The sequence below is a fragment of the Bombyx mori genome, chromosome 16 (assembly GCF_030269925.1).
Source record: "Bombyx mori chromosome 16, ASM3026992v2".
In the NCBI taxonomy this organism is placed as follows: Eukaryota; Metazoa; Arthropoda; class Insecta; order Lepidoptera; family Bombycidae; genus Bombyx; species Bombyx mori.
The window spans coordinates 4171316-4195505 of record NC_085122.1 but is presented as its reverse complement, the minus strand read 5'-3'; the positions used below and the strand labels follow the sequence as shown (position 1 = coordinate 4195505).

Genomic DNA, 24190 nt, shown 5'->3' with positions numbered 1-24190 from the left:
CACGGATTCAAACCGGACTCGGATGCGTCGCTTACAGCGGGAGGTCAAATCCCGCTTGAGCGACGCCCGAAACGAAAACTGGGATAGTTATTTAAAAGAACTCGCGCCCACTCACCAAGCATACTGGCGACTAGCTAGGACCCTCAAGTCCGAAACTATCGTCACTATGCCGCCTCTCGTACGCCCCTCAGGCCAATCACCGGCTTACGATGACGATGACAAGGCAGAGTTGCTGGCCGATGCACTGCAAGAGCAGTGCACCACCAGCACTCAACACGCGGACCCCGAACACACCGAGTTCGTCGACAGGGAGGTCGAGCGCAGAGCTTCCCTGCCGCCCTCGGACGCGTTACCCCCCATTACCACTTCCGAGGTCAAGGAGGCGATCGATAGCCTGCAACCACGGAAAGCTCCCGGCTCCGACGGCATCCGCAACCGCGCGCTTAAACTGTTACCAGCCCAACTGATAACGATGTTGGCCACCATATTAAATGCTGCTATGACGAACTGCATCTTTCCCGCGGCGTGGAAAGAAGCGGACGTTATCGGCATACACAAGCCGGGCAAACCGAAGAACGAAACCGCGAGTTACCGCCCCATCAGTCTCCTCCCGGCGATAGGCAAACTATACGAACGGCTCCTTCGTAAACGCCTCTGGGACTTCGTATCCGCGAATAAAATTCTTATAGACGAGCAGTTTGGATTCCGCGCCAGACACTCGTGCGTCCATCAAGTGCACCGCCTCACGGAGCACATCTTACTAGGGCTGAACAGGCGGAAACCCATTCCGACAGGAGCCCTCTTCTTCGATATAGCGAAGGCGTTCGACAAAGTCTGGCACAACGGTTTGATATACAAACTGTATAACATGGGAGTGCCAGACAGACTCGTGCTCATCATACGAGACTACTTGTCGAACCGTTCGTTCCGATATCGAGTCGAGGGAACGCGTTCCCGGCCCCGTCACGTCACAGCCGGAGTCCCGCAAGGCTCCGCCCTCTCCCGTGCTCATCATACGAGACTACTTGTCGAACCGTTCGTTCCGATATCGAGTCGAGGGAACGCGTTCCCGGCCCCGTCACGTCACAGCCGGAGTCCCGCAAGGCTCCGCCCTCTCCCCGTTACTATTTAGTTTGTATATCAACGATATACCCCGGTCTCCGGAGACCCATCTGGCGCTCTTCGCCGATGACACCGCCATCTACTACTCGTGTAGGAAGAAGGCGTTGCTTCATCGACGACTTCAGACCGCGGCTACCACCATGGGACAGTGGTTCCGGAAGTGGCGCATCGACATCAACCCCACGAAAAGCACAGCGGTGCTCTTCAAAAGGGGTCGCCCTCCGAACACCACGCTGAGCATCCCCCTCCCGACTAGGCGCGTCAATAACCCCGCCCCCGCCGTTCGCCCAATCACGATGTTCGACCAGCCCATACCGTGGGCCCCGAAGGTCAAATATTTAGGCGTCACCCTCGACAGTAGGATGACATTCCGCCCCCACATCAAGACGGTACGCGACCGTGCCGCCTTCATTCTAGGACGTCTCTACCCGATGATATGTAGGCGAAGTAAAATGTCCCTTAGAAATAAGGTGACACTCTACAAAACTTGCATACGCCCCGTAATGACCTATGCAAGTGTAGTGTTCGCTCACGCGGCCCGCATACACTTAAAATCATTCCAAGTCATTCAATCCCGTTTTTGCAGGATAGCCGTCGGAGCCCCGTGGTTCGTCAGGAACGTCGACCTCCATGACGACCTGGACTTAGAGTCCACCAGTAAGTATATGCAGTCGGCGTCTACGCGCCACTTCGATAAAGCGGCACGACACGAGAACCCTCTCATCGTGGCCGCCGGTAACTACATTCCCGATCCTGCGGACAGAATGGAAAGCAGTCGACGTCGCCCAAAACACGTCATCTCGGATCCTCCCGATCCACTAACGGTGCTTCTAGGTACTTCAAGCACCGGTCACCGTTCTCGTCGAACCCGTCGCTTGCGACGAAGGGCTCGACGAGTAAATTAACTCCCAGACACAGCCCACTGAGTTTCTCGCCGGATCTTCTCAGTGGGTCGCGTTTCCGATCCGGTGGTAGATTCTGCGAAGCACGGCTCTTGCTAGGGTTCGTGTTAGCAACGTCATCAGGTTTGAGCCCCGTGAGCTCACCTACAAAAGTTAGGGTTACGCTGACATAGCCTCTCAAGGCTCTCAGCTTAGGTAGGAAAGAAAAAAAAAAAAAAAAAAAAAAAGTCGAACCCGTCGCTTGCGACGAAGGGCTCGACGAGTAAATTAACCCTCAGACACAGCCCACTGAGTTTCTCGACGGATCTTCTCAGTGGGTCGCGTTTCCGATCCGGTGGTAGATTCTGCGAAGCACGGCTCTTGCTAGGGTTCCTGTTAGCAACGTCATCAGGTTTGAGCCCCGTGAGCTCACCTACTAGTTAAGGCGACGCTGGTATTATAGCCTCTCAAGGCTATCAGCTTAGGTAGGAAAAAAAAGAAGCTTAAAATCTGTAGTCAAATTTAGAAAAGGTTAATATTGTTTATGTTTCATATTATTTGTCTATAGTGTAGTCTTGGCGAAATTTGTGATTATAAAAGATAATAAATAGTTTTTGACAATAGAACCTTAATAATTTTCAAACTTATAGTTTCAATTAATTGTAGTTGAATTTCGACTACTGCGGGACCACTAGTATTTTAGAGAAAGCTAATCAAACCAGCCTTCAAAAATAGCGACATCTTACGTTCCATTCAATAAATGATTATTCCAATAATCGTAAATAAAGGATGACATAAACTGCAATGTTTGCTTTAATTCAAATTAACAGTGGCTTACACAAAAAGTTCAATAGATGGCGTTGTATCATTAGTTAGAACTGTCATGCGCTATCATCATTGGACCTTCAAATGACCTTTTCGCGTGTCCTCTCGGCGACTTATTATTTTGCCAGCCCAGCATTACTTGTGTAGTAGCGGATCCGAAAAGTGCTAGTCTTTCGTGTTGTAATTAATACAAGAATAAAAAAATAACGTAAGTTAACTTCTTTTATTAAAATAACAAACTATGGGCAAGGTTATAAACCTAATAATTCTCATTTTAATGTGATAGTAAGTAACCCGTGTAAAAGTGTTTTAGATTAAACCTACTTTAGAGTGTTAACTTGAATTGCTTTAAAACTAAAATTATATGGCTAATTTTTTATCAGACATTCGTATGCTTACCATGGTACCTGTCTAAATAAAACACTCGAAACTTTCACAACTTTTAAGAGAGCCTCTCTGACTCAAAGATTATGAACTCATTAAATAAAAAATGTTTTACCACTGCAATGTAAGAAAATTTATTTCGCATCATTATTTTGAACCATTTAAAAAAGAAATCCAACAGTTGCTAGGTTAACCAACAATATGAATAGATCTCGTAATCTCTGTTTCTAACCGCAATTTAGGTACATACCAGAAAGGGTTTGGGTCGAAAGGGTCGAATTTGTAATTCATAAACAATAATAGCAGTCAATGACCTTTAAAGGTCATGTATACTCTGTACTAGAAATTACTTTCTAATCATAATCTTAATTTTACAAAGTGCTGCTGGGTTTATTTTGTATGTTATGTAAAAAAAGTCCGTTTTAAAAAAATGTCTTTATGACTATTCACTGGGACCATTTCAATATTTAACCTCTATACTTACGTGTCAACTGTCAATTTTCATAGAAAGTTGTCAATGCCTACTAATTGCCTGATTTTTCATTAATATTAAATAATTAAATTAATGCACGGAGGTATAGAGTCGAAACTTTTTAATCGGTTAAATATAAATTCTCTTTGCGTTTAAACAAAAGCCGATCATACGTCTAAGGCTATCTCTGGTAAGTTTGTTTTGTTGAAATATGAAAACACTGTCGAGTATGTTTGAATAGAAATTTTATAAAAATTAAGTAAATAAAATAAAAACAATGCCACCTAAAGGCAAAAAGAAGGGTAAAGGCAAAGGGCCACCGGAGTCAGGATGGAGGCCGGGGTTCGGTACCAAAGGTAAAATTACAATTGGAATAGAGTATTCTTACATGGTCTCATCTGTCTCAATGTATTCAACTAAGGTACTCTAATAATATTCCTATTTAATAATATTGCCTTCCTTAAGTGTATATCACTCTTTAACACTCATTTCTAATTTCGATGTAGTTTTCCTGTTGTGACCTTATCGTGCAGTATTCTTCCCTACATTATTTATAAATGCATCTTCCTTATTTACATTTCTATTTCGTAGATCATAATTAGTTCATATCTGTACTTGTTTGAATATCTCACCCTTGTATAAAAGCTCTTGTCAGAGATGTTCTGAGATAGATCCTAATTGTCATTTACATAGTTCAAACCTATGGTCATTATGTAATCCTGTTTTGAATATAATATTCAGTGATGTATTAAATCAATTGTTTTACAATTGCTCACCATGTAACAGTATGCCTTGTTATAAATCTATTCCACATATTGATTGGAATTTTGAACATCAACATTATGAAAAGTACCACGAAAACAAAAAAAAATGTATATTTTTTTGGATGAATAAAATTAATTACAAACATTGTGCCCATATCAATTTAATTTTGATTTAAATTTCAAAAAGTTGTTAGCTATGTAACTGTTTCTGATATTTATTATAATCAACAAATTTACAGGACATGTGCTAAATTATATCCAACATTATCTCTTAATTCCAAAAATTGTAAATATTTCAATTTCATTGAATAAAAACCATAGAAGAATAATAAGCACGAGTAGGCCTTAGTACTCATTAGCTACTCATGTGCTTTACCGGTGTTAGAGAAATAAGGCACTTTTTTATGACATTAAAGTAATAGTAAAGGAGTACTGAAAGGCATAGAGCAGGTGGCAGTGTTCTTTGACTATTAAAACAATTCAGTGTAATGACTTTATTAATAGTGGTGGAGTATGGTAGGTTTCCATGGTTAGGTACAATCATTTCTGCTACGGAGCAGTTTTGCAATCCACTTTGAGGAGTCTGACAACCATTACACAACCTATGTCATACTAGAACTTCATGTATCATGGTGGGTGTGGTATGTACTGTCCAGTTTAAGCAAATGAAATATAAAACAATACTGAAATGAGACAATGCTGATGCTTATATAGCCATTTACATTTTCAATTGAAAAGTTAAATATCAATTCTGGCTGATTGCCTTTATGAATTTGAGTTAAATGGTTCGTTTAACGTGGCTGTACTATATATATTTTTTTATGTTCTGATATCCCAATGTGATCCTCATTGTTTTTAATAGTTGGTCTAATAATATTAAAGTTAATTTTTTTTTATCTAATCAAAATTTTTAAGGAAACGAGTCACTTAATGCATCTGCTCTGAGTTTCCTAACAAAAATCACCCTTTATTTTAATGTGTTATTAAAAAAATTCTGTCTCTAAATTATAGTTTTTTTTTAATCTGTAAATGGACCATTATTATTTCTGTAGTTCTTTAATTTTGCATAAATGGACAGATGATCATGATGATAGGATAAAACAGCCATGTCACCTCTAAATTGTGAGATGTTGAGTATCCAATAATTTTTATAGGCCAGCGGCCGGGGAACTTTTTTAATTATGACCCAAATATTTTTGTGTAAGTTAATATTACCCCATGGCGAAGAACAAAAAAAAACGAAATCGCTTCTTTTTAGCATCTTTCATATTATAGCCCCGATGATAATTTTGAAAAAAAAAAATATAATTTTTTCTTTTCGTTTCATCGAGTTTGAAATCACAACGATTTTAAAGAAGTTTCACTTCAATATATACTTTTTACTCACAAAAGTTTCATTTTTATATCTAAAAATTTAATTTTATCTTATTTGGGGTAATTTACCCCGGTTCCCCGACTGCTGCTATAGGCTGATGACATGAATACTTCTAAATGCCAAATGATAAGTTAAAGTTTCTTTTAAAGGATTAGATAAATCGATTGTAGTAAACTACTCAAAGATTCAAGGTTGAAATAATGGGAGAAATATAAAATGATAATATATGGTCAGATATGGGACAGTACTAAACGCTGAATGAAGCTGCTCGCATGCTGTTATCCTCTGATAAGGCAAGCGGCTTATAATTATGAAGTAAAGCTGCTGATGTCAAAACATTCGACTTTCACTAGAGGTCTATTTATGCTATTTATAAGATAACATGCAATATAACATCCTAATATGTCTTGGAAGATGTAATGCATCCATGATCATGCTTGTGGAACTGCATCTGAGTCTGTGATTTGCATAGTCTGATCATTAGGAAGAAACTGGTTAAATATGCATGTAACTAACCCTTTTGAGGGGCGTATGCATTTTGTGTGGCTTGAAACAAGATTCCTGAGAACATTAAACTTATTATCTGTCCATAGATTTCAAATAAATTTAATCTTTTATATGTATTTTCTTTTTTCGAAAGATTTTTTTGCTTATTGTAATTTTTTTTACAGGATGGTATTGTGTTTCAGTTAGCTGTCAGCTCCTGGCCTATATTAATTTATTATTTTAATAGTATTTTAACTTTTTTACTTATTTTACTTGCTGTTTGTTTGGCAGGTTCGGTTTGTCTACTGATGTTTAAACGATTTTTTTTTGCTACAGCAACAATGTCCACCTACTTTCAATACCCAACTCCTGAGCTGCAGGAGGAGCTCAAGAAGATCGCTCAAGCAATTGTAGCTCCCGCAAAGGGTATCCTGGCCGCTGACGAATCCACCGGTATGTTAAAATCTGCAGAATATATACATCTTCAGAATGTAAGAATAGCATCTTGAATTCATCGTATCTCAAAAGATATCGTCCGGTATACTTACCCATTATTAAGCGGTTTGACTTTGAGAGTGTTTGAATATTTTTTTTTAGAAAATATTTGTGCTCATGGAAGACTTCCGTAGATACCGTAAAGAAACAACATCATATAGCAAAAATCGAACTCGGAAATTTGAGTAATTTGTGTAATTACTAGGGCATTTTGTAAGTCGGAGCGTGTAGGCCTGGCCTGTTTCGCCTATTTCGAAGGGTGCGGCGGCCATTGTATATTAAGATTCTCGAGGTGTATGACGGAATTTACGTGTTGTCTACGAGCCGTCTATATTCAGGGGACAGTAATCTTGCAGCAGTGCGAAAAGAATAATGAGTTGGTTTGTTTGTGCATTTTATTGTTTAGTGAATTTTAATGTGAAACACCATTTAGTATATTTTTTTTGGTATCGCGATTCGTATTTGTATTTAAAATTACTCTAGCGTTTTCTATTTTAGCTATATTATGTATTTACGACGTTCCGTGTGCTTAGTGCGAGTTTCTTACCGTTCTCGATAGCGTAAAAGTTTAGCCAATTTTGTATGCAGTTGGAACAGCGCCCCTAACGGCAAACGTACGCAAGTTTTTTTTTTTTTTTTTCCTACCTAAGCTGAGAGCCTTGAGAGGCTATTTCAGCGTAACCCTAACTTTTGTAGGTGAGCTCACGGGGCTCAAACCTGATGACGTTGCTAACACGAACCCTAGCAAGAGCCGCGCTTCGCAGAATCTACCACCGGATCGGAAACGCGACCCACTGAGAAGATCCGGCGAGAAACTCAGTGGGCTGTGTCTGAGAGTTCAAACGTTCCCGTTCCACACAAATATGAGCTAACTTTTACGCTATCGAGAACGTTAAGAAACTCGCACTAAGCACACTGAATGCTTTTTAGTTTTGTGGTCACGAGTCGGTCGTTGGAGTAGGTACGATTTATGTAATTTTGTGTTAATAGGTACAATGGGCAAGCGTTTGCAGGACATCGGCGTGGAGAACACAGAGGAGAACCGTCGTCGTTATCGCCAACTGCTATTCAGCTCTGACGCTGTGAGTATGACTATTTTGCTTTAAACTATAAAGTGACATGTGCAAAGTGACTTGTTTGGATCAGCTTGTTGGACCATTAAAATGGCGGATGAAAGGCGATTGCATGTGCAGAGATGCGAATGTTGCGATGGATGTGTGGAGTAACGATAATGGATAGAATACGGAATGATTATGTTAGCGGAATTCTGAAAGTGGCATCTGTGACAGAGAAGCTGAGAAGTGCGCGTTTGGAATGGTATGGACATGTGATGAGACGAAATGAAAATGAGGTTGGTAAGAGAGTGCTAACTATGAATGTTGAAGGATATAGAGGAAGAGGTAGACCTAAGAAGAAATGGATGGATTGCGTGAAAGACGATATGTGTAAGAGGGGAGTGAGCGAAGAAATTGTATATGATAGAGGAGTATGGAAGGAGAAAACATGCTGCGCCGACTCCAGGTGACTGGGAGAAGGGCAGGAGAATGATGATGATGACTATAAAGTGACATGTCTTTCAAACGAGGCTTGCGGAGAGCATTCAATGGTAGCCAGTGGCTTGGTTCTACCCCTGGCATTGCAGACGTCTATGAGCGACGGTAACCACTTACCATGAGTTAGGTCGTATGCCTACATAAGCAATAAAAAAAGTGCATACTTGAAGGGCCTGTATAGAAGATAGGCTCTTTAAGCACCAGTGAGCGTCCTGAGTTCGACAGGCGAATTAGCTTACAGACACATGCCGCTGTGTGATAGATTCCGGTGGTAGATTCTGCGAAGCACTACTCACGCTAGAGCTAGGTTTAGTAACTCTCTCAAGTTGCGCCCATAAGTTCATATATTAGTCAGTGTGTACTTTGAATAAATCTATACCTATCTCTATATTATACAAAAATTAATTACTGTTCCTTAGTCTCGCTAAACTCGAGAACGGCTAGACCGATTTTGCTAATTTTGATCTTGAATTATTTGTGGAAGTCAAGAGAAGTTTTAAAAGGTAACCAAATATGAAAATGCTCGGCATTAAATAAAAATAACAATTTTGTTTTTCCTTTGATGTGTCCCCCGTCGGACGGATTCCTTTTGTTTGTTTTAAGTTTATTTTATACAAAAGTTTAGGTCTTTTATTTATCGATTGATGCACTACGAAGTCTGCCGGGTCAGCTAGTATAAAATAAATAATAGTAATAACAGCCCTTACCTATGCTTACAACGAATAGGTAAGGAAACATTTTTGCTATACATACCACGGTACTATTAAGTCTTAAATTTAGCATTGCAATAACACATCTATTGTCATTGATGTATGAACGTGTTGCTGGTTCGTGATAAAAATTTGCGTAGTAAAATTTTAACAGCCAAGGAAACTGACTTCAACGAAACAATAAAACCATCATTTAGGATCGTCATCAACAGAAGTGCATTTTGAATAATTACATTTTGATTGGTTTGATTATGGCTTATTAAGCGGTAAATATATTATGATATACCACATTGTACTATACAAACGGCTATAAGGATTTTCATAATCTTGTCATTGCAAAATATTATGTAGATAATACATACTTGAATTTTTTTTATCTAAATCCGTATTATTCAATTCCTTTATATGGCTGACAGGCAAAAGTGTACAAAATCGAAATTCCTAATTTAATAAATATGAAATTTGTTGCTGCCTAAATTATTGGAATTATTAATGAATTTGGCTGCGGTCTAGAAATAGTTACGTTGGATCTTGGCATTGAAAATCACATCTCTGAAATTCTAATTATATCTGAAACACATGACTCCGAAACTATGATTCAAATTCAAAATCATTTATTTCAACTTAGATGTCAGTATGACACACTTGTTGAATGTCAAAATACAAATAACAATGTTAACTCTACCACCGGTTCCAAAAAAAAGCCACAGTCCTGAGAAGAACCGGCGAAACAAACTCAGCGGGCTTTTTTTTTTGTTTTTTCTCAAAAAATTTCTTTTTTTTTAAATAAATAGAAATATTAACAATAAAAGAAAAAACAAGTCAAAAAAATACAATTAAAAAAATAATAATAATAATGAAAAATGAAAAGGCCAGGAGCGAGCGCCTCATTCCCACGTAGTGCCATCTAGTAAATAATCCTTAACTTTATAATATGCCTTGTTGCACAAACGTTCCTTAACAGTTTTCTTAAATCTATGAACAGGTAGTAGTTGAACGTTTAGTGGGATCTTGTTGAAAAGCTGTACACCCAGCCCCCTAAAAGAGTTGCTTATTTTCTTAATTCGGGCCGCCGGCAACGCAAGCCTATGTTTGTTCCTAGTGTTCACATTGTGCAAATCGCAGACTCTGGGGAATTCTTCAATGTTTTTACGCACGTACAATAAATTTTCAAAAATGTATTGGGACGCTAAAGTTAGAATTTTGATTTCCTTAAACTTGTCCCTCAAGGATTCCCTCGGGTGCATATTATAAATAGCACGAATAGCCCTCTTCTGCAGGATGAAAATCGTTTCGACATCGGCAGCATTGCCCCATAGCAAAATGCCATAGGACATAACACTATGAAAATAACTAAAATAAACCAGGCGTGCCGTATCTTCATTAATATACATTCGTATTTTTATTACCGCAAACGCTGCGCTGATTCTTCGACAACCCTATGTTATCACGTTGATTTGTTCATTAGGTGCTCTCCGAGAACATCTCTGGTGTGATCCTGTTCCACGAGACCCTTTACCAGAAGGCTGACGATGGAACCCCTCTGGTCTCCCTGCTGGAGAAGAAGGGCATCATCCCCGGCATCAAGGTCGACAAGGGTGTCGTCCCGCTGTTCGGATCGGAAGACGAATGCACCACCCAGGGTACGTTTATATGGCGATGAATTAAGCTACTTCTCAGTCGTATGCACTCTTGGTAGAGTGAGTGGTCGTGGTTATCAATTCGGGTGGTGGTGCGCCTGACCAGACGTCGCCATTCCTCGCGTACCGCGGCCCTTCTTGTGCACTCGTTAACGGGACCATTTAGAGCTGCCTTTGTTTTTTTATTTTATTTATTTCTTAGATGGGTGGACGAGCTCCAGGAATATTTGTGCATTTGTGCGGGCATCCATCTTGCCTTAACAATAGTATACTACAGATTACTTGAGCTAGATTAGGTTAGGACTTACCTCTTGTGGGTCCGCGCGGGTAGGTACCACCACCCCGCCTATTTCTGCCGTGTAGCACTAATGCGTTTCGGTTTGAAGGTTGGGGCAGCCGTTGTAACTATACTTGAGACCTTAGAACTTATATCTCAAGGTGAGTGGCGCATTTAGGTTGTAGATGTCTATGGGCTCCAGTAACCACTTAACTCCAGGTGGGCTGTGAGATCGTCCACGCATCTAAGCAATAAAAAAAAAAAACTAAATTCTCAATTAATATTCACTCTTTTAATTCTTGTATCATCATCAAACTTTGAAAACTTGTAAAATGTTCATACGAATAGTGTAGTACTGCTAACTGAACTATTTTTCGAGTTTCGCGTTTTATAATTTATATTCTCACTAGCCGTACTCGCCCGCTTGGCTGAGCATTTAAAATTAACATTATTATTTATTGTCATTATAATTAGGGAGTCCAACACTCATATAAATATTAGCCTGTCCATTAAGTACATGTATTTTCTACATGGATACCAAGTTACAAGTCAATCGGATGCACGGTTCAGTAGTTATAACGGAACATCCGTAAAAACCACTGTAGATTTATATATTAGTATAGATTATACTAATAACAACGATTCGAATGTGTTAGTTTTTGTGTTTACGGATGTAATTTTGAATGTTTTGCTAACTACCGTCATTTTTTCCTAAACTGTTTTTTTTTTAAAGAGATTTTATGACCTGGTAACTAACACCCGTATCTTTAGTCGTTTACACGAGCTTAACTCGACTCGACTCAACCTCCAACGCGCGTTTTGGTATGATTAGTCGTAAAAATAAACTCCACTCAAACGTCCTTGGAAAATTTTCCTAACCGGAGTGAAGTAAGCGAACTGTCAAGTCAAGGTACGTCGCGATGTACCTCGAACGTTCCTCAAGGCTGGTTTTCTATCAATGTCCAAATAGTATGTGGACCGCAAATGGAAATATATGATATTGTTGTGCAATGGCCTGGATCTGTGCATGATTCCCGCATATTTTGATAATTTAAGTTTGATAATATTTATTAATAAAGTAAATAGTTCGAAGTTAGACATTTGAAACTCTTTATTTTATTTACCTACATAAGAGACATATTTTGCTTACTACCTGATAAAGTCAATGCGGTTATAAGTTTTATTTATATAATAATAAACTGGTGGTTGTGGAAAAGCACTTCAACAACACGATGGAACCAAAATCACACAAAAGTGGCGAATAAAAATACAAAGCCGGATCCGAAATCTAAAATAATAATAGGTTAGAAAATAAATAATACACTTTCAGATTTACCGCACGCACACATATTTACGAATAACTCAGCAACCAAAACATCAAACAAGTTCATCTAGTGTTAAACAGACAGCGGCAGCTTGACTTTGACATTAAACAATGACCATAGACTACAGAACTCTATGGGTTTGATGCTAGCTTGATCAAATTTTCACCATTATTACCTCACTCGAGGACAGTTGAGGAATATTGTAATGGTCGACTAAAAATACCAAACTCGAGTAAGTTTGGAGGGAATGCTCGAGCATCATCGGATGAGTTAAGAGTGGAGGACTATTTTACGAAACGTCTAAAGATACGGGCATAAGACCTTTAAGTCATGTCTTATTTTAATTTATATTCTTAATTTTATGAAAAATGATAATATGGAGTGAAATGAAATGAAGATGATTGATTTGAGACATTAATCAACTGGGATGAAATTAAATGAGATGATATGAGATGAAATCTAATCTCAGTAAATTGGTAGTCATTTACTAAGATTTTTTCAGTGGACTTTTTGGAGGATCCCGAGAAGTTACGTCCAGCGGCTTTGTTTCATTTTCCCACATTTGTGCACTTTCACAGATATTAAACGGTTAATAAACCACCATTATTACACATTTAAACCCGAAGAAACACTAAACAGACAAAATAAAACAAATCACACAACTTCACTCCTCGCGTTCCCGCCAAAAAGTCCTCCTAAACTGTTTTTTTAGTTTTTAATTATACCGTATTATTAAGGTAGGTATTGTTAATATTATTTTCATTTTTGTTGATACAAGTTACACTGTATATGATTACACAATAAATATATTTCGAACGATTGAATTGCGTAATTTCGTCTTATCACAACGAACGTGTGATTTGTTAGGCACTGAACTCTTTTTGACCTATGCACTGTTGTCGGTCTTAAAATTTTAACAGGCTTTTATTAATACAAATTATTTCTGATGCAAGCTACCAGAAAACAGTAACAAATTTTTTTTGGTTTTCGTGAATCTTAGACGTAATTTAAAATTATTTTGAACAATTTAATCTCATGATCACTATTGTCATTATATTTTCGGTTTTTCAATTAATTTCCTGTTTTTGTGTCACGTCTGACGAAATAAAGCAAACTAGTGACCCCGAAATAGTTGAAATTCGACTATAATAATTGAAATTATAAGTTTGAACATTATTATGTTTCTATTGTCAAACACAATTATACTAATTTAATCACAGATTTCGCCAAAACTGCACTATAGATAAATAATATTAAAAACGAACAATATTAATCTATCCTTAATTTTACCACACACTTTAAATAAATTATGGTAGAATTTAGACTACTGGACGACCACTGGTACATAGTCAATGTTAGTACACAAAAGTTTGACCATTGACAGTAAACAAAGAGTAGCTATATTTTTATGTATGTGTTGTGTCAAATAGATGGTAGTGTGCAATCCTTTTTTTAATTTATTTAATGTATTTTTATGCATAATTAGAAAAAATAATTAGCATTCTGCACTTCTTCTCTATAAGTATAGGAACTTTCATACTCCTCTGTTCGCGCAATTTTCATAAAAAGGGGTAAAATTTTTTTGCTTCACGTATTAATATATAGATAACAAAAAACGCAAGATAAATCGTACAAGTGTTTTTTACAGAATATCACAATATTCGTAGTAGATAAAGTCTAAATATAGCAAATTTTGTGTTGAAGTTTGAAAGTTGCCCAAGCGAGCGGTCTCCGACCTTCGTATTGTGCTGTCTCACGGTGACGTTTTAACCCGAGGGGCTCGACTCTTATCGCGACTGATAATGTCCGACCGGCCCGCTTCGTAAACAAGTCGAGCCGGATACAAGCGGGTCCGCGTGTGTTGGACTGCACGTACTCTGAATACTGTAGGTAGTTTCTGTGAGGAATATTAGGTGTTTTTTTTCCTACCTAAGCTGATAGCCTTGAGAGGCTATATCAGCGTCGCCTTAACTAGTAGGTGAGCTCACGGGGCTCAAACCTGATGACGTTGCTAACACGAACCCTAGCAAGAGCAGTGCTTCGCAGAATTTACCACCGGATCGGAAACGCGACCCACTGAGAAGATCCGGCGAGAAACTCAGTGGGCTGTGTCTATGGGTTAATTCGCAAGCGACGGGTTCGGCGAGGACGGTGATCGGTGCGTGTACTTAAAAGCACCGTTAATCGATCGGGAGGATCATAATGACTAATTGATCGTAATGACGTGTTGATTAATTGATCGTAATGATGTGTAATTAGGTTAGATATACTTATCTATCGATTAGCCGGCTGTTCTGGTTTCGCCGTTTGTGGTGAGCTAGCCCGAAAGGATACGGCCTATATTTGTCCTACTAGTAGTGCTTCGCTGAATCTACTATAGAAGCTTAACGACGGAGGGAAGATCTTCCACCGAGCGGGTGATATTGCTCGGTAGACCTCCGGTCCAGATGTTGTTTGCATACATCGCATTTTTTATATGAAAGCTTATCTTGAAATCGTGTTGTATGATGGCTACCGCCATACTACTATCGAATCGGAACCGTGATCCGCTGAAAAGACCCGGCGAGAAACATGCTCAATGTAGATTAGGATAGATAGAAATAAATGTGTACGCAATGCGCCATATAAACGTAGGTACGTTTCTTTACACAATTACAGTGATAATTTTTATTAAAAAAAAACCTTAACGTTGTCTATTAGATATTATAAGCATGTAAGCGTATGATTATAATTTTATAATGACGAAACGAATCTAATTTCAATAAAAGAAGGGGCTTGGCCCGTCGTCACAACTTATCAACACATTCCAAAACTGGCTCTACCAGTTTCGGAATGCGAAGTTTTGTAGCGCCCAATAATTCTCGATTAGCTAAACATGGATATGTAAAAATATCGAAGTATTTCCTTTAGTTAATTATTATTAATAAAAAATTATCGATTCTAATATAATGATTTCAAAGGTCACGGATGTGCACCTAAAATACAGATATCATTTTTTGGGATCGCAGAATTCCCAAAACACCATCAGCTTACCAACGCTTACTTTGAGATAAGACTGACCGAGTTTAATCTGAGATAAGATTGATTTAAATCGCGATATTGTTATAGGCTATTATCCGAAGGGCTCTTTCTGGGGCTTGTGGAGGCATATAATGTGAAAATCGGGGTAATACGGTAGTGCAACCTCGATATGACAAATTCGAAGGGGACAAGTAAATAATCGTTATATCAAGTAATTCGGTAAACTGAGGTTTGTTAAATTAAGGTTAGGTTAGTCTACCATTTGTTATAACGAGGTAAAAAAATATAGGTACTTTTATTCACCTCAACATTACGTACTCATCTTGTTATAGGGAACAACTTCTACTAATAAATAATAATACATTTTTATCAAATTACTGTATGTATTTTCTATTTAAAAACAATTAGGTAGGTAACAATTTTTCTCGAACCTGTCGAGACTGGTTCCACATGCTATGGGATTAAGGGTCATATTAGTGGGAACGTTATATAAAGGTTTTGGGTCTGACAAAATTCGGTAATTAGAGGTATTTACACTTTTTTTGATAGTTGAAAATTCGTTATGAAGTGCTTGTTCGCAAGAAATTTTCGCAATGTCTAAGTATAGTTCACATTGACTCGTATGGACAATTTAAGGGGATTACGGAAAATTTGTTAAATCGAGTACGTCGTTATATTGAGGTTCGTTATGATTAAGGTTGCACTGTAATCATTTAAACAATAACGTGCACAACTATTTTACTGGTGGTAGGACTTCTTGTGAGTCCGCACGGGTAGGTACCACCACCCTGCCTATTTCTGCCGTGAAGCAGTAATGCGTTTCGGTTTGAAGGGTGGGGTAGCCGTTGTAACTATACTGAGAACTTAGAACTTATATCTCAAGGTGGGTGGTGCATTTACGTTGTAGATGTCTATGGGCTCCAGTAAGCACTTAACACCAGGTGTGCTGTGAGCTCGTCCAACCACTAAAGCAATAAAAAAAAGATAACTGCGAAAGTTGAATCTCTAGTCAAATCTCGTCAGATTCTATACTGTCCTTTATTATTCAGGTCTGGACGACCTCGCCCAGCGCTGCGCCCAGTACAAGAAGGACGGCTGCCACTTCGCCAAGTGGCGTTGCGTGCTGAAGATTGGCCGCAACACCCCCTCGTACCAAGCTATCCAGGAAAACGCCAATGTTCTCGCCCGCTACGCCTCCATCTGTCAGAGCCAACGCATCGTGCCAATTGTCGAGCCCGAAGTCTTACCTGATGGTTGGTACTCTGAGAACCGCTTTGTATCTATGCCACCCTGGTACAACGCTTTGATCACAAACTGGACCAAATGTGGACCAAACCAAAAATGTTTTAAATGTGTCATCTTCTTCTGGAATGAAATGAAATTAAATGAGATGAGATGAGATGATATGGGATGAAATATAATCTCAGTAAAATGGGGGTCATTTACTACTGAGACTTTTTCAGTGGACTTTTTTCCACTTTGTTCCCACATTTGTGCACTTTCACAGATACTAAACAGTTAATAAACCACCGTTATTACACATTTAAACCTGAAGAAACACTAAATAGAATAAATAAAAGAAATCACACAACTGCATTCCTCGCGTTCCCGCCAAAAAGTTCTAAATGTGTTATCTGTGGTTTATTAATTGGGGCACAAAGAAACTGAACCGCTAGATGTGGCTTCTTGAATTGTTTAAAAAAAAGCTATTTATGTTTGTTCCAAATTCAAAAGCTTTGACAGGTCAAATGTCAACCGGTGTGTTGTTTGTTCAGGCGAGCACGACCTGGACCGCGCCCAGAAGGTGACTGAGGTCGTTCTGGCCGCCGTGTATAAGGCGCTGAACGACCACCACGTGTACCTCGAGGGGACACTCCTCAAGCCCAACATGGTGAGACTACTTGCACATTGATTTTGCGGTAGGCAGCGGCTTGGCTCTGCCCCTGGCATTGCTGAAGTCCATGGGCGATGGTAACCACTCACCATCAGGTGGGCCGTATGCTCGTCTGCCTACAAGGGCAATAAAAAAAAAAAATACCTCGTCTATGTGACTAAAGAGTTCGCGGGTTCGAATCCCGCCAAAGGAAGATATTTGTATGATAAATATTATATAAAATGTATTTTCCAGGGTTATGGATGTATATTGTTATATATATGTATGTATATAATAAAAATCTTACATTTATTTCCGTTATCTGGTACCTGTAACACAAGTTCTTTACGAACTTAGCACGGGACCAGTTAACGTGGCGTGATCGTTAGTAAATATATCTTTATTATTTATTTATTTAATGAGGATTATTTGGAGGGTTCAAAGGCTATTTATTTGGTTTAAGCGACGTTTTTCTTTGTAACTTAAGGTGCGCTTTATTTGATATTAGTATCAGTAATTCTATGTTTTAAATTGAACTTCAATTCAATTAATCAATCAAATTCAATTTAACGGCCGTCTGGTGTAGTGGTAAGTGACATGGTCACTACACAAGGGGGTCGCGGGTTCGAATCCCGCCAAGGGAAGATATTTGTATGATAAATATAAATGTCTTTTCCAGGGTTATGGATGTATATTAAATATATGTATGTGTATAATAAAAATCTTACATTTATTTCCGTTATCTGGTACCTGTAACACAAGTTCTTTACGAACTTATCACGGGACCAGTTAACGTGGCGTGATTTACAAAAAAAAAAAAAATTGCAATTTCATTTTTGAAGTGGTTCTCCTGTAAAATTGCAAAAATGTCGCTTAAACCAAATTGCTTTTGAGCATTTGATTTGTTGTGGTGACCGGAGTCTTGACGTCATGACTTCAATATCTCGACATCCTTTAAAACTTGAAGTCGATGTCTCAAACGTATTGTATAAGAGTTGATTCACTCTTATGTATCGGAACGTGTGACTACATCCAGGTGGTAAAAAAAGTATGTTGTATATATTTTTTTGGGCTGTATTTTATATTAGTCCATTAAGTGTTGTCACAAAAAAAACAGAATTACTGAAAAATAATGATATTACATGTGTTGTTTGCATTACATACGGTATATTTTATTTTTTGTGCTGTAATTTATCTTAGACCATGAGTGTTGTCAGAAAAAAAATTTAACTGAATTAATGATATTTGAAACATTGTTTGCATTACTTCAGGTGACGGCCGGTCAGTCGTGCAAGAAGACGTACACTCCCAACGACGTCGCGCGCGCCACCGTCACCGCCCTCCTCCGCACCGTGCCCGCCGCAGTCCCCGGTAACTACAAGCAACCTGATTCTTTTTTCCCTACCTATTCTAGTAACCTCAAGTGGCTATTCTAGATTTACCGAATTAGTAGTAGAGCTCAAGGGGCAGCTGTTGTAATTATACTGAGACCTTAGAACTTATATCTCAAGGTGGGTGGCGCATTTACGTTGTAGTTGTCTATGGGCTTCAGTAACATCAGGCGGGCTGTGAGCTCGGCCACTCATTTAAGCAATAAAAAAAAAATGAATCACCACCGGATCGGAAACGCTAAAACGCAACCAGATCTTTGTTCTCCTGTAATAGCGCTCAGTTTCTCACAAGTCTCAACTTTCAGGAGTGACATTCCTCTCCGGTGGTCAGTCCGAAGAGGAGGCCTCGGTGCATCTGAACGCTATCAACGCTGTGGACCTCAAGAGGCCCTGGGTTCTGACGTTCAGCTACGGGCGCGCCCTCCAGGCTTCGGTGCTCCGCGCCTGGGGAGGGAAGACCGAGAACATTCTCGCCGGACAGCAGGAGCTGATCAAGCGTGCTAAGGTAAGGAATCTTCCGGACTGACGACGGCAAGACGGCGATCGCTCGGTGACTTAGACAGTGCGAGTGCCATCGAAGCCGTGATGTTTTAAAATCATTTTTATAAAATATAGTTGTTACATTAAGATACTACTCTCAATTCTTGGTAGTATTAGTAGGTTAGGTAGTAGTAGTATTCAGTACGCGTTGTGATCCCGCACCGGTTGCCGCCCTTATTCTGTCTATTTCTGTGGCGAAGCAGTTTTAGTTTGGATGGCGCGACAACTGTTATATAATATTCTTGAGGCTTTAAACCTCACGTCTCGTTGTCGGCGCCGGTATTCATGTTGCGCGCCCATGGGCTTCTGTTAAGCACTCGAGACTAGGTGAGTCATTTAATTCAACAATATAAATGTACAATATAAATATCAAGCAAGACAGTTCACGTATTACGTTCGTATGTTTTGCAGTTTTTATTTAGCCTTATCGTATGCTTGTATTTTGTGTGTTATCTGTAACTAATGTAGATGCTAACTAATATTTTTTTTCCTTACTTTTTTTCTCTATCGTCTGCGCCTTGCAACACTGACGCCGAAAATCGCACGACATCCGCAATGAACCAATCACGTGCCGCCATTATATAAATAATAATTTTTATATTTAGGCCAACGGTCTCGCAGCAGTCGGCAAATACGTTGCCGGCTCTATTCCTTCGCTGGCCGCTTCTAAATCGAACTTTGTCAAATCTCACGCTTATTAAATGAGGACGAATTGACTGATTCTAACATTCGTTTGTATTTAAAAACCAAACAAAAAAAAAGTTTCTTAATTCAGTTTTGTAAGACTGTTAAGTAATAGGTAGGTAAAGATATATTTTTAACGCATTTTTATTGATTTAACGCCATCTATGATTGATGTAATGAAACTTTTTTTTTTTCATAATACATTCCTAAAAACAATAATTCGTCTAAGTCGTTCGATGTATACTGTATTTTATTTTGAATATAATTTTTTTAGTAAATACGATGCTTTAGTTTGGCTTGTGCATTTTGTCTTGTACTGTAGCATAGTATTTCCGTATGTAGTTTTCAGCACGTAAAATAACATATCGCATTTGTGTAATAATGTCACGTAAATGCATCTGTTTATATTCTAATAAAGTAGTTGTTGTTGATTCATTTTTTTTATTTATTTATTTTTTTTGCTTGTAATTTGATCATGCCCTTAAAACTTGACACGTAAGTCAGTAAAGGTCCTTCGTGTTGTGCCTTCCTTTATCCTCGTACATTTCACGACGGATCCAAGGTAAGTTTTAGCTTGAAATACTAAAAAGCTTTTTTTATTTTATAACTAGCTGACCCGGCAGACTTCGTAGTGTCTCAATCGATAAATAAAAGTCCTTAACTTTTGTATAAAATAAACTTAAAACAAACAAAAGGAATCCGTCCGACGTGGGACACATCAAAGGAAAAACAAAATTGTTATTTTTATTCAAGACCAAAATTAGTCAAATTGGTTCAGCCGTTCTCGAGTTTTAGCGAGACTAACGAACAGCAATTCATTTTTATATATATAGAGAAGAAGAAGATTATTTATTTTATAATTAAAATTGCTTAAACGGCTTAATCTCGTTTCGTTTTGAAATAATTGTTTTGAGTAGTGTAGAGTTTTCGTGGTCACTTCGTATTTAATATAATGACAATTTGAAAGTTAGGTTAAAATGTAAAAGCAATTTTAATTATGCGTACGACTCGTGAAAATAAATTATCAAGTACTTTATGAATATTTAATGATAGTTGTCTAGAAACTTGTGTTTGGATAAATGGTGAGCCCGGTAGAGACTAGCCGATTCCGATTCGGTGGTAGACTGCAAATCACGGCTCTTGTTAGGGTTCGTGTTAGCAAGGTCGTCAGGTTTGAGCCCCGTGAGCTCACCTACTAGTTGAGGTTAGGCTGAAGTGGTCTCTCAAGACCATCAGCTTAGGTAGAGAAACAAAAAGACAGATCTGATGGACGGGGTAGGCGGAAAGCTTGACTCTCTAACCGGGCTTAGTTTACAAGGGTGCTCCTTGAAAGTGTCAAAGTAGAATATAATAGGTTGGGGGAAAAGTTTCTTCGCATTTTTTAAGAAAATTCACATTTTCTAATATAGTTTATTTGCATTTAACTAAAGTATGTAGGCGCCATTTTGTTCAATAACTTTTTGCCATCTTGTAGGTAGAGACATGATCCCATTCCTATAGTAATTTTGGGGCTTCTGATCAAAATACCGTGACAATTGGTTTTGGCAGTCCTCTCGTGATGTTAACCTGACACTGCCTAAAGAATTCTGAAGAGACCGAAAGAGGTGGAAATCTGAAGGTGCAAGGTCAGAATTATACGGCGGATGCATTAACACCTCCCAGCCAATCTCTCTTCATTTTTGCTGAGTGGCTAAAGATGTGTGAGATCTAGCTAGCGTTATCATGATGAAAAACCACACCCCTTCTGTTGATTAATTCTGGCCGCTTTCTCTCAACTTCTTGCTTTCTTGCCTCATCAGTTGTTCGCAGTAGAGTTCAGAATCGATGGTCCTGCCTGGTGGTAACAGCTCATAATGTATAATTCCCTTCCAATCCCACCACACACACAGCGTCACCTTGTTGCGAGTTAACCCGGGTTTCGCCACAGTCTGTGAAGCCTGACCGGCCTTTGACCACGACCTTTTTCGCACGTTCTTGTCGTACGTGATCCACTTTTCATCACCAGTTATCAGCTTCTTCAAAAATGGTTCGGTTTCATTACATTGTAATAAAGAATCACAAATGAGTACACTGTTCATTTGGTATCTTTCAGTAAGCTCGTCAGGTACACAAATATCGAGCTTTTTTGTGTAACCATTTTTTTTTAAATGCGCGAAAATGTTTTGTGGTTCATCAGCTACGTCGTAACTACCGATATGCCGATCTTGCTCCACGTTTTCAAAAATGGCATCCATTTTATCCGTAACAAGGCGACCAGAGCGACGTGCATCTTTGACATCAAAAATTCCGGATTGATGACGCTTAAACCAAAGGGGATTGCCCACTCTCCATAGTGTGCTAGGCCCAAGATGGACATCAAATATTACTATAAAAATGTACTGATTCAAATTCTTAAATGTATTGGATATCTAAAAAAAATATTGAAATTGACGCCACTATTATAAAAAATATAATAAAAATAAAAACTCGTTTTGAGGTTAATTTTCTATATAAATAAGTGTCGGATTGTGAGATACTTCAAGAACTTTTCTTTTCTTAATGTTTAAGATGTTCCTAATGTATTTTTATCCAATAGGGTATAAAAACACACTTAATTCTTTAAATATCTATATTTTCTTCATCTTCATACACAATTAGTATCATCTAAAAATAGCAAAGGAGAGCATATACACGGGTTTAAATCTCGGTCAGGCTAAAACCACAATTCACACAATGTTTTTTAGTCGTAGTATGAAACGTTATTGATTAAAGTAAAATAAATCGAAGAAAAATCAAAACACATCCATTTTGTACGCAAGCACAACACCACAAGCAGCAAGCGAAGTATCAGTCAGTCAGATTAAATTCAGTGTTGTCAGTATAAAGAAAAATAATTACATGAAATTCATATATCGATTATTTTTTTAAATAACCGATAATTGATTTATATCTTAATCTTTTTTTTACGAGTACACATTATTTTTTATGTTTTTGTTTTAGTTGTACATATTTAAATAACAATACTAGTAAAGTTTTTTTTATTGCTTAGATGGGTGGGCGAGCTCACAGCCACCCTGGTGTTGCTAAGTGGTTACTCGAGCCCACATACATCTACAACGTAAATGCGCCACCCACCTTGAGATATAAGTTCTAAGGTCTCAAGTATAGTTACAAGTTAAAGTCCAATGGGTATGTCTTCGATGTTATTTTATGTGCATAAAATCCATTAAAATCGTTTGATTAATGATAATACTTAAAATGATTTATTTATATGTTTTATTTATATACTCAAAATATTTACTTCATACGTAAAAGGATTTGAAGCTGGCAATATTTTTCCCGCAAAAATAAAAATCCTTGTTTTTTCAATAGAGTTACTTTTTTTAAACTACTTATTGTAAACTATAGTGGCGCTTATTTGCAAGAAAGTAAATGCATATTTATTTATGACAAAATTAATGCACTAAGTATTTTTTCTATAATCTATTGTCCGCTTTGGGCCTAAAATGGGCCATCCCCTTTGTGCTACTCTCACAGACACTGCACTAGGTCCATAAACATCGCAAATTTTTTTCGCGGCTTGCGTTGCATTTATGCCTTTTTTTGTAGTAAAATTTTAAAATGTAACGAATTTCTTCATTAGATTCACTCATCTTAACAGTACGAAAAATAAATAAAAATCACACAATTTCCTAATTTGAATTAGGAATTATCTATTTAAACTTTTAATGATACCAAAACCAACCAGATATAAATAGTATAGTATAGCCAAAGAGATTTTATTACAAGTTCATACATACTATATTGCGAAAAGACTTTTCCCCCAACCTATTATATTAAAGTGACAATTTTTAGAAGACTTATGCCCGTTTTCACCGACAAGTTCCCAAAGTGGTCCTACGTAGGAAACACTTTAGACAAGAGATTACCTAAATCAACCACCTACCTAAATTCATTTTCACCATGCTTTGTGCTAAGTTTTAAGGAGTTTCTTAGTTAGGTGACGTTTTAATGTTTTGATTTGAGTGCTTGAATTATCGACGTTTTATCGATAAAAATATGTGATCCACGATTACCTTTAAAATATCCATCAAATAAAAGAATAATAAATATTAATGACAATAAATCATAATTATACGTCTATGGTATATAATTTAGTAAAAAAAACCCAATCTGTTAGATAAATATGAAATTGAATAACGCACTGAGGCTGTTAGTCCTGAATGTCAATGATTCGATTTTCAGTTTCAATTTAAAAGTTAATGTCAAACACAAAACATCAAACAAAAGTGACGAAACTAAATTTAATTCATTGAAATTGCTGAAAGTATCGGCACATTGCCATTAATCTGGCAAATAATAATAATACATTAGTTATTCTTCATTATCATTT

The 24190-nt window shown here is 38.0% G+C and overlaps 2 protein-coding genes across 12 annotated transcripts in view; one reads left to right on the top strand and one right to left on the bottom strand.

Annotated features, from left to right (window-relative positions):
- The window catches only part of LOC101743550 (fructose-bisphosphate aldolase), a 230034-nt gene that overhangs the window by 11194 nt on the left and 194650 nt on the right, over positions 1–24190 (bottom strand). Inside the window, exon 1 of one of the 5 annotated variants that reach the window (XM_012692721.4) lies at positions 3463–3657. The exons of 1 other annotated variant lie outside the window; for it this stretch is intronic. In XM_012692721.4, the coding sequence (XP_012548175.1) occupies positions 3463–3503 (41 nt within the window). In that variant the 5' untranslated portion in view covers positions 3504–3657. Of the gene's footprint in view, positions 1–2841; positions 3658–24190 lie in introns of those variants that run through there. 3 more of the 5 variants (XM_012692720.4, XM_062672964.1, XM_021349771.3) reach the window with 3 other exon arrangements.
- Positions 1–24190, top strand: part of LOC778467 (fructose 1,6-bisphosphate aldolase) — a 96391-nt gene that overhangs the window by 59638 nt on the left and 12563 nt on the right. The window contains 9 exon segments of one of the 7 annotated variants that reach the window (NM_001098296.1): positions 2952–3036; positions 6646–6762; positions 7795–7886; positions 10536–10710; positions 16380–16583; positions 17106–17221; positions 18475–18574; positions 18900–19099; positions 19740–20249. In NM_001098296.1, coding sequence (NP_001091766.1) covers positions 6651–6762; positions 7795–7886; positions 10536–10710; positions 16380–16583; positions 17106–17221; positions 18475–18574; positions 18900–19099; positions 19740–19835 — 1095 coding nt within the window. In that variant the 5' untranslated portion in view covers positions 2952–3036; positions 6646–6650 and the 3' untranslated portion in view covers positions 19836–20249. 7 annotated transcript variants of the gene reach the window in all.